The 13201-nt window shown below is 58.5% G+C and overlaps 2 protein-coding genes across 2 annotated transcripts; one reads left to right on the forward strand and one right to left on the reverse strand.

The window, feature by feature from the left end:
* The first annotated feature begins 315 nt into the window (after positions 1–315).
* RUFY4 (RUN and FYVE domain containing 4) lies at positions 316–7533 on the forward strand. The gene is made up of 12 exons (XM_030277308.4): positions 316–374; positions 1140–1244; positions 2216–2277; positions 3002–3108; positions 3450–3575; positions 3846–3952; positions 4107–4250; positions 4890–5973; positions 6050–6156; positions 6782–6928; positions 7038–7169; positions 7249–7533. The coding sequence occupies exons 3-12, from the start codon at positions 2232–2234 to the stop codon at positions 7349–7351; spliced, it is 2103 nt and encodes a 700-aa protein (XP_030133168.4). The 5' UTR covers positions 316–374; positions 1140–1244; positions 2216–2231; the 3' UTR covers positions 7352–7533.
* Positions 7534–8573: 1040 nt separating this feature from the next.
* On the reverse strand, positions 8574–13174 carry LOC101233427 (C-X-C chemokine receptor type 2). The gene is made up of 3 exons (XM_030277309.4): positions 11959–13174; positions 11780–11842; positions 8574–9975 (listed from the first exon to the last, which is right to left on the reverse strand). The coding sequence occupies exon 3, from the start codon at positions 9968–9970 to the stop codon at positions 8894–8896; it is 1077 nt and encodes a 358-aa protein (XP_030133169.1). The 5' UTR covers positions 9971–9975; positions 11780–11842; positions 11959–13174; the 3' UTR covers positions 8574–8893.
* Between the last annotated feature and the right edge of the window lie 27 nt (positions 13175–13201).

Raw genomic sequence — 13201 nt, forward strand, 5'->3', positions numbered from 1 at the left:
CACACCTGCTCATGCATGCACACACACACACACACACACACACACACAGGACACCAGCTGATGCTCCACTGCCACCCAACACCCTTCCCACACCCCTATCCAATATGGGGTGCTGTGCCCCATGCCCACAGTGGCACACACTGCAGGGTGGCACAGGACAATGGGGTGCTGAGGAGGCTGAGGTCACCCCGAGTGCTGCCACTGGCTCCCCTATGCTCCCCAGCTGCACCTACAGGCCAACACCCCCTCAGGAGCCAGGAGGGTGCTGGGAGGCCCAGGCTCCCACTCAGCATCACTTCCTACTTTCACTTTGGTGTCTAGCGAGGCCTGGCCGGGGGGACGTGGGTGGCCCTGAAGACATCCAGGTGGCACAGGTAGGGGCAGCATACTCTAGGGAGGGGCATGGCAGAGGATAGGACATGGGCACCACTGTGGCCATCCACCAAGATGGTGGTGGGGAGCGGGATGGCAGTGGGTCCCCCTGCCTGGACTGATGGTAGGGACTGGTATGACCTTTGACATCACTCCCACAGGGGTTTTTCAGCCCCCAGTAGAGAAGGAGCCCCAGGACAGGGCTGACACAATACAGGGGTTCAGGCACAGTGAATGAGGCACATTGCTGGGTTGGGGGCTCCCTAAGAAGGGGGAGCCTTGTCCAGAATGCTCTGGAAAGAGCTTACACATTGGCTCTGGGTATAGCCCCCATGTGGAGGCCAGATGATTGGGGAGGGTTGTGGTCCTTGCTAGGGGGGGCTGCAGTTCCTGCAGGGGTCTCTGTGCCCAGGGTCTGTTGTACATGGGGGTGGCCTCTGTGTCAAGGTCTGCTGATGGCTGCTTCTAGCGGAGGATGGGTCCTGGACCCCCTCCACAAAAACTGCAGGCAGGTTCTTCAGAACATTCTGAATTTCCATTCTTATTGGAGAGCATTAGGGTCCCCCCAGGTCTGACACTGTCCTTCCTCTGCCCCTGCAAAAGCTGCACATGGGGACCAGCCTTGCTGACCCTTTCCCCACAACTGGCACCCTCCAAAACAGGGAGCCAGGTACTGGGGGCTAAGCTGCAGTGCCTGATGTGATGTGGGCCGGGTAAGCTGTGGCTTCTGCAGCCCCACCAACCTCCCATACTTCCTCCTGCCCAAGGTACAAAAGGAGAAGCAGGCAGGCAGAGTGTGGGCACAGGGACATGCCAGAGCACCCGCAGCACTCAGCAACTGCCTCGGAGCACTCCACAGCTCCTGGACACAGGTAAGGGGCTTCTCTTCTCTTCCCAGGGGAAATGGAGGTACAAGTAGGGTGGGCAGATGCAAAGATAGCTGATCTGAGGTCTCTCGAGAGCACTGGAATGGGAATGCAGGCAGCCTGAGACCTGTGTCCTGTTCCCTCACTGTGCCATGGTGGAGGGCACAGGGCACTCCCACGCTTGGGCACATTAGGGACACCGGTGCACCCGCTCCTGTGAGTGCACATGCACCCTGCTGGGACACACCCCCACCCCCAGCACACATTTGCTGCCCCACAACAGCCAGGTACCAGCCACAGTGACAAGTCACAGACCTGCCACCTCCATGGGCTATTTCCCTCACCCTGTGGCCAAGCTGCCACCCACCCCAAAATCACTCCACTGCACTGTGCCCTGTGGCCCCTCACCTCATGCCCACAGCTCGCCCAAACCCCACGCCAGCCGTGCAGGCTACATGCTGTGCCAGAGGGTTCTGCCTAGGGAGCTGAGCTTAGGGGGGCTGCATATCAGGGGTGGTGTGCCCCCTCGCTCAACCATCCAGAAGCCCCCACATTGTTCATGATGTGAGCGAGGGAAGCGAGAGCAGAAGCAAAAGCAGCACTTCCCCTGCGCCAAACCCACATCCTGAATCCTGGCAAACAGGGACAGGGATAAGGACAGGGACAGAATAGGGATGTGGTGGGCTCAGCCCCAGGAACTCCCCAATGAATGGGAGCAGAGGACATACAGGGGCAGGGCACAAGGATAACTAAGAGGGTGCAGCATGGGGCACCTTTGTCAACCCCATCTGCTCTGGCCTATGTAGTGGGAGAACATGGGCAGGATAAGGGGTGCCTAAACCTACCCTCTCCCACCTTAACAGCAGGCAGCTCTGGGGCAGAGCCTGGGGGGCAGACGCTCTCTCTGGGTCAGAGAGTTTGGGGGTGCCAGGGGAGTGCCAGCCTAGAACGTCTCATCACTGCCCCTGCCTCTGCAGATCCCTGTGAACAGCCATGGCAGGGGAAGGGGAGCTCAACCGTGTCATCAAGGACCTGCAGAGTAAGTGTGCCAACCACCTCCCTGCCAGCATGTTCCCTGTGTGGCACATCTCACCCTGGCCATGCCAGATCCCTTCTTGCACCCAAGTCATGGGCAGTGGGGGGTGTCACTGCCAGGTGTGTTCCAGAGAATCCACGTGCCAACCCTGCCACTGCTGCCTGCTCCCATCCTCACTGCCAGCCCCTGGGAACCAGCAGTGCCCAGGAGGTGGCCGTGCTCCTTGCTCCCCCTGCTCCCCTCCTTCATCCCAAGTTCCTCTTTCTCTTTGAAGAAAAGGAGGGGGGAATCTTACCACTCTCCACAGCTATCTAAAATGAGGTTGTATCCAGGAGTGAGTCAGTCTCTTCCCAGTTACAAGGGTTAGGACAAGAGGAAATGGCTTCAAGTTGTGTCAGGAGAGGTTTAGATTGAATATTAGGAAAAATTTCTTCATGGAAATGTTTATAAAGCATTGGAACAGGTTACCCAGGGAAGTAGTGGAGTCACCACCCATGGAGGTATTTAAAAGACCTGTAGATGTGGCATTTGGCTACATGTTTTAATGGTGGATTTGGCAGTGTTGGGTTATGACTGAAATTGATCTTGGAGGTCTTTTCCAACATATATTCTATGATTCTGTGATTTCATCCACCATGAGAAATCCCCGAGGCCAGGAGTTGTGAGGCAGTTGAGGGAAGAGGGGTAGGACAGGAGAGGGTGCCATGCCAGCCCTGCCATCCCACAGAGACCGTGGCCGAGCTGAAATGCAGCTACCAGGAGCAGAACCTGCCGGTGACAGACGGGAGCCGGGAGCTGCACAGCCTCTGTGCCCAGCTAGAGTTCCTCCTCCAGGTACTGCTGCTCCTCCATCTCTGCTGCTCCCTGCCTCGTTTCCCCTTAGGCACACCTGAGAGCAGAAGAGACCCTGTGTTAACCATTCAGGGGATTAAATAACCCCACCCAGCATTGTCTGACCCTGGGCATCCCCAGCAACATGGAACAGGTCCTCCCTAGTCCACATGTGTAATTACATGTGCTGCAAAAGGGAAACTGAGGTATGGAGCCAGTGAAGAGAGGGACACCTGGACCAGCCGTGCTGGGGGAGCCGGTCGGATTCCAACCCCACAGGGAACAGGCTGGGTGGAACAGGGGATGCTCCCAAAAAAGAAAGTCCTAGCTTGTACCTCTGTCAGTTTGACCTCAAGGAGAAGAGGAGTTTCTTTGGGCAGCGCAAGGACTATTGGGACTTCTTGTGCCAAGGCCTAGCACGGTGCCGGCAGGAGCATGAAGGCATTCACTTCGTCACCTCCCTGGACAAGGTGGGCACAGGCTGGTGGGCTATCCAGGGACTTGTGCACACACACGAGCTTTTGCTTGCTTGTAGGTGCACATGCACCTCTGCACAGGCACACACTCGCTTGGGCACCAAGCATTCACCCACTGGTGCTATAAACGGTTTTGTCCCCTCTGGGATCCCCTCTGCACTCCACACCCACCCTGGGGACCCTTTTTCCCTGCTTGGACTGGGAGGTAGGTGTGTGGAGGGGCAGACTGAAGTGACAGGGATGGATAACCCCCTCTCCTCACAGCTGAAGACCCCTGTGGGCAGAGGCCGAGCCTTTCTGCGGTACTGCCTGGTGCACCGGCAGCTGGCAGAGTCCCTGCAGCTCTGCCTCCTCGACCCTGAGAGCCTCTGGTGAGAGCAGGGGCACAGTGAGGGGATGCTCGTGGTGGTGGGGGACATGGCCAGGGTGGGCAGTGCCCTGCAGCACCCAGTCAGCAGAGTTGCTGCAGGCATGTGTACCTGTTCAGGGCATAGAGGGATGCATGAGCTTGTTTTGTGGTTGCAGCGAGTGGTACTACGCCCGTAGCCCCTTCCTGAGCCCCAAACGGCGAGCAGAGATCCTGGGCAGCCTCTATGAGCTGGACTGTGTCACCTTCCACCTGGCTCTGCACAGGAGTGACCTGGACACCGCTTGGCCCATGTTCTCCGAGTGAGCTTGGGGACACTGGGGGTACCAGGGGCATTGGCAGCACTGGGGGTGTCTAGAGCATCAGAGGCACCTGGGGCTTAGCATTGCAGAGAAGCATGTGTGCATCGCCCCACTGCCCTAGACCCCACACAGCACTCCAGATGTGCCAGCTCTCCATATATGGCTCCAGGGGGGCATAGTCACTGGCACCAGTATGCACACCATGCCTGTGCCTGCAAACATGCCACATGCATGTGTACACACACACACAAAGAGCCATCATCTGCCAAGTATATCCCTGCTGCAACACCGTGACACTGTGACATCTGACACTCAGGGACACATGTATGTGCTTGCACACCCTTGCCCCGGGCACACTTGTTGGGGGCATCATGGATGCAGCTGTTCCAGCACACTCACACCTGTTCTGCTGCTCACATGCTGGTGTGCATGGTCTGTCACAAGCATACATGCTTGGGTCGATGGGTGCCACACGTTTTGTGGGTGCTCAGGCTGGTGGCACCCATATCGCTGATCCCCTGCCCTGCTGCCCCCTAAATTCCTAAAGGCTGCTGTGCCCAGCGAGCCTAAATGGAGGGTGGTGATGCCCTGTTCACCTTGGGGGTGACCTAGTAGCCCTGAGCCCTGTGTCCCCTCTAGGCCACTGGTACGGCCCAGCCCGGTGATCAGGAGCAGCCCAGCAAAGACAGCCCTGCAGACAGACAGGATCGGCACTGTGGCGCACGGATGGTCTGATGGCATTGGCCATCCCACTGTGGCACTCCATGGGGCACCAGCCCATCTGTGCCCACCCCCTCTGGCTGCCCTGCAAGGAGGGAGTGTGGAAGTGGAAGATATAGAGGGAGATGTACAGGATGGGGAGGTGAAGAAGGATATAGAAGAGGAGGATGAAGAGGATGTGGAGAAGGATGACAGTAAGGATACAAAAGAGGGGAAGGTGGAGGATGTGAAGGTGGAGGATGTGGAAGTGAATGTGGAGAAGGACATGGAGGAGGATTTGGAAGAGAAACATGAAGAGCTGGAGGAGGATGAGAAGGAGATGAAGGATGTGGATATAGAGGAACTGGAGGATGCACATGGCACTGGCAAAGCAGCCCAGCCTGATGGTGCTGGAGAGCCTGGCATGTCCACTGGCACAAGGTGCATGCCGGGATCCGTGTCACTGGTGCCCAGGCAGCCGGGTGGGACAGAGGAATCCCTGCAGGCACTGGTGTCCCAGCTGAGGGCTGAGCTGGGCCAGCGAGAGGCGGCAGCACAGGTGCTGGCAGCACGGCTGGCGCAGGCGGACCTGCGGCACCGGCGGCAGGAGGAGGGCAGTGCCCGGCAGGCCCAGCTGTGGGCACGCGAGGCTGAGGCACTGCGGGAAACCAACACCTTCCTGGAGCGGGCACTGGAGGCAGCGGTGGCAGCGGGGGACCCGGGGGCACTGGCACGGGCCCAGGAGGAGGCACGGGGCTGGCAAGAGGTGGCAGAGGAGCGGGGCACCCAGCTGGCCAGGGTGCTGGCAGAGGCGGCGGCGCTGACCTCGCGCCTGCAGGAATGCCAGGAAGCGCTGGTGGCGGCAGGACGGACGGACATGCTGAAGGATGCTGGTACCTCAAATGAGGTGGCTGCTGTGAAGGAGGTGCTGCGGCAGGCACTGGAGCTCGCCCGTGGTCCCCAGGAGGCCCCACGAGCCCCTCAGGCAGAAGGGGAACACAGCACGGTCACCAGCATGGCCATGGTATGGGCAAGTCCAAGGGGATCCTGTGGAGGGGTGGGGGTTTGGGGTCCAGGATTGAGCCCCCACTCTCCCCCAGCGCTTGGCCAGCCTGGCTGCCACAGCACAGGAGGAGACCTGGCAGAGCCGGCAGCAGCTCCAGGCCCAGAGACAGGAGATGGCACGGCTGCAGGAGGAACTCAGCAGGTTGGGCAAGGACCCCTACTTCCACTACCCATCACCCCAGAGTGGGATTTCCCATCTCCACCTGCCACATGGTGTCCCCTGGGGCCCCCAATGATGTCCTGCTTGGACACAGCCGAACAGCAGCTGGGGATTGGCAGTGGGAGGAAGGGAAGGATTTGAGGGGAGGGGTCAGTTTGGGCATGATAGGCGGGTGGAAGGGTAGGTGGGCAGAGAGTTTGAGTGGTTTGGCGTTAGTAGATAGAAAGAGGAAAGGAGGGATCAATTTAGGATGAATGGATGGAGATGGGACGGTGGATGGAGAGACACTGGGATGAATTTGGGGTGAGTAGATGGGTGAGTCGGCAGAACGCCAGGGGTATGGATATGGAGAAGGGTGGGTGAACAGTGGGAAAACGGATGGGTGGCAGCTGGCAAAGTGGCTGTGAGGGTTGGGAGAGAGCTTGAGGATGGATTGGCAGCAGCAGAGAAAAGAAGGAAGGGAGGAAAGGAGGGATGGAGCGAGGGAGAGAGGGAGGGAGGGAGGGAGGGAGGAACCAGCGGCGGGAGGTTTATCCGCATGCATGGAGGGATGGAGAGACGACCAGCTGAGAGACAGGGGGACCATGTGGGCACTGCCCCGCGCCAGGGCCCGGCAGGACGGTGAGCGCTGGGCATCGGCGCTGCAGCGGGCGCAGCGGGAAGCCCTGGAGCGGGAGGCCACGCGCGGTGCCGAGCAGGCACGGCAGCAGGAGCTCGTCCGCGACATGAAGGAGCGGCTGCTGGAGCTGCTGCGGTGAGAGCCCCGGGGACTCCACGCAAGGGCAAGGAGACCCAAACCCCTTTGCCCAGAGGAGGGCACCAGAGCCCGGGCAAAGCCAGTGCTGACGTCTCCCCTCCCGCAGGGAGAAGGATGCCCTGTGGCAAAAGACAGAGGGCATTGACACCCCGATGCCCAGTCCGGTGCCCCGCGACCGAGGGCTCTGTGCCCGCTGCCACAAGGATTTCCGCCTCCTCTCCCGGCGGTACAACTGCAGGTGGGCTATGAGGGGAATGAGGGGTGGCACTGGCACTGTGCGGGGATGGCTCAGCTCTCACCTCCTGCTCTCTCAGCAGGCTGTGCCAGGGCAAGGTGTGCCACACGTGCTCCGTGGACATGGGCAAGCACGGCCGCTGCTGCCTGATTTGCTACCAGCAAAGGCACCCACAGGCTACGTGAGCGGGGACAGCAGCCCTGGCACCATGCGTGGGACACCTCCTGCCATGGCTGCCTCCTCTTGGACTTACTGCGTACCCAGGTGTCCAGGGCCTGCATGCAGGTCCTGCTGCCCGACATTTTGGGTTTGACATGTGTATTTCTTGCGGCTGGTCCACAAAGAGGAAAACTACTAATTTCTGCTACCCCTGTGTCTTCTGTGTCATCTATCAGTCACTGCCAAATTGACACTGGGGTTAGGTGCAGGGTGGGGAATGCTGGCATGGGGGTGTTCAAGTCCTCCTGGGGGGAAACCGTCCTCAAAAAGGGTGTCCCAGCTGCAGCCGGGCTGAGCCATTGCCTGCATATCCCACAGTGGGGAGAGGAGACAGCTCTTGGCCAACAGCTCTACCTTCCTACCACACCGCAAGGAACCACTTGGGCAAGAGGTTTCTCAGATGCAAAGGCTGTCTTTGCACAGCACCCCCATGACTCTGCTCCGCCTTAAGTCCCCAGGGTTCCCACCTGGGTGCTGGGGATCCCCATACCCTCCCATGAGCCAGCACATGGGTGACATCTGCTGATGTCTCCATGGTTATGAACCTCTAGGAACTTGGATCAAGGTCAATGGAGGAGCAATATGGGACTCCAATGGAAAGATGTGTAGGTGTGCTGGGGCAGGCATCCTGAGGCCTGGCACACAGAGTGGCAGGAGAGTACTCAGCAGGGTCACAGTCCCTTCTTCAGCTCCTCGACCCCAGTCAAGTGTCAGCCCCAATTGCCCAAGCCAGAGCGTAAACATCCCCGGTTGTGTAAGGGACAGGTTCTCAGCCCTTTGCACAACAATGCTCTGACACCATGGCTGGGAGGAGCAGGGATGCCGGTACCCTTCAGGCAGGGGTCATGGGGCTGGCTTAGTGTGAGGGGCTGCTTAGAGATCTTTCAGTGATTTGCTCTGCTGGGGTTGAGATTGGGGTTGGGAAGGGAATGACTTTGTCCTCAGGTGGGATAGACTCCACATAGAGACCATGGAAGTGCCAGGACCTGTCTGGGGAACTCTAGGAAGCAAAACTTGGCCTTGGGTCCCCTGTGGGGATGCACAGAATGTCACACCCTGTCCTGGAAGAAGAGTTACCCACACTCTGACAGGCTCAGCAGGCAGCACTGTTTTGGCACTGTCCCCAGAGAGGTGCCCTGGCCCTGTCCTGCTGTGTCCAGTCTGTGGCAAAGAGGAGCCAGACATGGGTGACCAACCGACCAACTCCTTTATTGCTCAATGGTCATTGGGTAAATACACCATCTTCACAGCAGGCTCACAGAATCCACAGGGTCACAGGCTTTGTCCCAAAGAGGGGGGAGGGTGGACACTTGACATCACTCCCCTGGCAATGAGGTCCTACCACCATGCTACCCAAGCCCCCTTCCAGTTGGGGTCCAGCATCCAGTGGTGGCCCTGTCCATCCCTATGGCATCACCACCCACATGCCAGGGGACTGGATGATGATGCTGAGGTGTGTGGGGTGCTGGGACCTGCTGGTACCCACAAAGGCTGGGTCCCAGAAGGGCTCAGAGGGTGGTGGATGTATTGCCAGAGGTGGAGGCATAGGAGGCGCGGCCATAGCGGGCAACAGCATCCTTGCTGATCAGCCCACGCTGCGCCAGGATCTTGAGGAAGCTGTTGCGAAACTTTTGACCAATGAAGGCGTAGATGATAGGGTTGATGCAGCTGTGGGCAAAGCCCAGGACCTGCGTGACAGAGAGGGTTGTGTCGATGCGGTTCCTCCTCTCACAGGTCTCGGCAATGGCCCGCGTCCTCATGAGGGTGTCGCTCACCAGGGTGATGTTGTAGGGCAGCCAGCAGATGAGGAAGACCAGCACCACAGCAAAGATGACCTTCATGGCCCGCTGCTTCTGAGCATTTTTGGTCTGCAGGAGGGTATGGATGGTGACACCATAGCAGAAGAGCATCACCAGGAGGGGCAAGACAAAGCCGAATGTCTGCGGCAGGATCCGCAGCACTACCCGCCACTTGGCCGTGTCCTCGCCGCTGATGCGCTCATAGCACACGGTGCCATTGTTGGGAGAGCGGAAAGCCTCACGGAAGAGCAGCACGGGCAGGGAGAGCAGTATGGAGAAGACCCATATGCCCAAGCAGACAAACTTCACCCAGTGCCTCTTCTCAGTGGCAGCCCGTGTGGCATAGACAATGGCCAGGTAGCGGTCCACACTAATGCAGGCCAGCAGAAGGATGCCGCTGTAGAAGTTGGCTTCCTGCAGCACGGAGATGGCTTTGCACATCACAGTGCCAAAGACCCACTCGTGGGCTCGGTAGGCTGCCCAAAGCGGCAGGGTCAAAGCGAAGAGCAGGTCTGCCACGGCCAGGTTGAGCAGGTAGACGTCGGTGACGGAGCGGCTGGTGTGGCTGGAGGTCACCACCAGCACCACCAGCCCATTCCCCACCACACTGAGGATGAAGACGAGGCAGTAGATCACCACCACCAGGTACTTGTTGAGGGCAGAGTTTTCAGGCCGGCACGGAGAGGATGAGATAGCAGTGTCAGGCATGGCTGTGCTGTAGTCATAGGTGTAGTTGTAAAAGGAGAAGAGGTTGGAGAAATCTCCACTGTAGGACAAGGGCTCCATTTTGCCTGTGGAGCACAAAATGGCATGAGCGTGGGGTGGCAGTATTGTGGACCAGGAGTGACAGCATCTCTGGATCTTCTGGCATTTCTGTTGGCCCCCAGGTCCTCTCCCAGCCAGTGGGCAGCTGTCCTTCATCACTCCACTGTGATGGAGGACACAGCATTCCACACAGTGCCAGGTAATGGTCAGTACTGCAGGTAGACACTGTTCCTCATATACCCCCTTGTAAAACACCCCCTGCATGCCTCATTCTCCTGCATTTCACCCCAGTCCTGTCCATTTCCTGTCTCTTGTGGAAGAAAAGGTTCCCCCATAGACTGATCACCTCTTCAGAGTTTGGGGGCTTCCCCATCAATGTAGCATCACATCCGTCCAGGAGACATCTGGCTCCTCCAGAAACCCTGGGCTACCCTGCTTCCTTTAAAAGCCTCTAAGCTCTTTGGGCATGTCAGAGCCCCTCAGGCACCTCCAAAGTTCTTCAAGTACCCCTGTATCCCCCCAGCCTCTCCACTCCCTCAAGCACTGCTGCTGTGATGCCTGGAACTGAGCTGCCCCTCCTGCCACATCAGCCAGCAGCAAGGCTGTGGTCATGATGCCTCGGGCAGGCAGCACTTAAGAAGGTCTGAAGGTGTTTTTGTGCCCTTTCACCTCCTGGCCTTGCTCCTGCGGGAGTGGTTTCATGCCCCGGGCGGAAAGACATTTCACACTTTGCAGACAGCTTTGGAAATGTTACATCTCTGGTTTTCCTGTTGCTTGGCCAAAATGGGGAAATCACAGGTGGCAGTCGCTTTTCCTGTCTCCTCACACATAGGAGATGGTGAACTTGCTCTGGTCCTGCCTCCCCAAAGACCACTGGCTTTCAGTCTTCTCCCAGAATGGATCTGGACTCTAGTTCCACTCCAGTTTCACCCCTTGATCCCATTTCTGAGCCCCCAACCCCTCCAGGACTTGGAAATGCCAGGACTGCTTGGGGTGCTTCTACCCACCTCCAAACTGGCCCTGTTTGAACCCAAACCATTCCTGAAACCAACTTTTCCCTTTTGCCTGATTTGAATTCCCTGCTGCAGCTGGGCTGGTGCCGCTGCCCAGAAGAATCTCTGCCTGGCTCTGCTGTATCCTCTCTTGCAGTGATCCAGGGATGGAAATCCTGGGATGGTGACCCAGGGTGGTGATGCTGGGATATGGAGACATCAGCATCCCAGAGCAATGCAACCAGGCATGCTGCCAGTGCTGATGGGGGAATATCCTCCCAAGTGGGGCTCCCCAGGCATGGGGCAGAGCCTGATGCCAGTGCTTCCCCTCCATCTATTTCTGGCTGCTGCCTTCTGCCTCCCCGCTCCAAAATTCTGGTGGTTCCTCTGGAAATGGGTATTCCCCGGGTATAACACAGACAGATCCCCACAGCTGGCCCAGATGAGGGGAACAAGCAATACTCCATTTCCCCTCCTGACCCTGGCAGGGCTGGGGCATAATGGGGGTGGCCTGGGGCTCCCAGTGGGGACATGCCATGGGGAAGGAGCCTCCTAGCTCATTGCTGTGCAAGGAAATGGGAGCAGGTATTTTTCCCCACGGCATCCAAGGCTGATGTCCCTGGGGACTATGGAGGGATTGAACCTCAGATGAGCCCTCAGCACAGCCTTGGTTGCTCTCACCCACCATCTCCCTCTACCAAACAGCCTCTTGGGCAGCTGGACCAACCCACCCCAGCTCCCAGGCTGCTCCACATGTGAAGGGGCTCAGATGAGTGATGTGGGGCTGTCAAAGCCCAAGGAAAGCCACAATCTCCAGTGGTGCACCCCATGGACTCACTGCTTGCTGCTGTCGCCGTCCCCTCAAATGTGGAGTCTTCTCTCGATCCCAGGCTGTTTCTCACTGGGAAGCACACAGGTATGGGTTTAAATCCAGATGTCACCCCCAAAGGGCTCAAAGTGTGGTGGGATGCAGGGCAGCACCAGACCCAGGGGTCTCACCAGCCAGAGGATCCTCACCTGTGCCTGCTGCTGTGCCGCCTCCCAGTACCCCTTTCCTCCGCCGCTCACTTTATACTGCCCGGGGAGGAAATGTTGCAAAATCTTCTCCCAGAATGAAGAGGAAGTGGCAGCCAAAGGGACCCTTCCGTGGTCCCCCCAGATGCCTTTCCCCGTCCGAGGGAAGCCCACAGACACCTGTCACCCTCCTGTCCCAGGATGTCCCAGGCCACGCTGCACTGGGGGTGCACCCAGGGGTTCATTGTCATCCCTGCAATGATGCACCCCGGGGATCAGCAGCTGGGAGTCTCCAATCTGTCCCCAGGCCCCCAGTGGATGAGGGGATGCCCTTCAAGGCACCCCTGTGTGCTGTGGTCCCACCAGGAGAGCAGAGCTCTCTGAGGCAATGGTCAATGGGTGATGGCAATGCAGGGCTCTGTGCCTCAGTTTCCCCATTGATAGAGCAGTGGGTGGTGTCAGCATTTAGGGGATGCACAGGGGGACTGCAAGACTGGCTTGCCCTCCATTGGGGGTTGCTGTGGGGGACCCCCCCAGAGTAGAGTCTTATGTCCCTCCTGCCCTGGCTGTGCCTTGCCAAGCTAAGCCAAGTCAAGCCATGCCATCAATGCCATCAGACAGAGCCGTGCCCCTGTGCCAGTCCCACAGACTTAGTGAATGCTGTGGCTCCGAGTATTCCTTTTGCTTTTAGGGGAGAACTGCACACAAGGGCATTCCCCATGCACCCCCATTACTCTGGGGCACTCACAAACCCTTTGAGCACCGCCATCCTCACAGCTTTCCATGCTTGTCAGCCATAGGGGTACCTCACGTTTTTGGGGCACCTGGTAAGTGCCACCGTCATATCCCTTGGGCATCACCACAGACTGAAGGACACTCCTATTCTCTGTGGGAACACCTACCCAGTTTTGGGCAACCCCCAGCTCCAGGGCACCATTACAGCCCCCCTAGGATACTCCCACTCCCTGTGTCACCTCACATTTTTGAGGCCCTGTAGCTCTGAAATTATATATTTTGCAAGATACCATTTTCCCCTATAAGACACTGGGGCACACCTGCTACTTCCTAGAGTGTCCCTATGATCCTTAGGGCACCCCACTATTCCCGGGGACCTCCAACACTGTGAGTATTCAATTAACGGGGTGGGGGCGGGGGGGGACCCTCCCATTCCGGGGACTTCCACGGCGCAGGCACAGCCCACAGGCCTGCCTCCCGCGGGTGGCGGCGGTGCCCCCGCCCCGAGCAG

This window comes from Taeniopygia guttata, chromosome 7 (assembly GCF_048771995.1).
Source record: "Taeniopygia guttata chromosome 7, bTaeGut7.mat, whole genome shotgun sequence".
NCBI lineage: Eukaryota > Metazoa > Chordata > Aves > Passeriformes > Estrildidae > Taeniopygia > Taeniopygia guttata.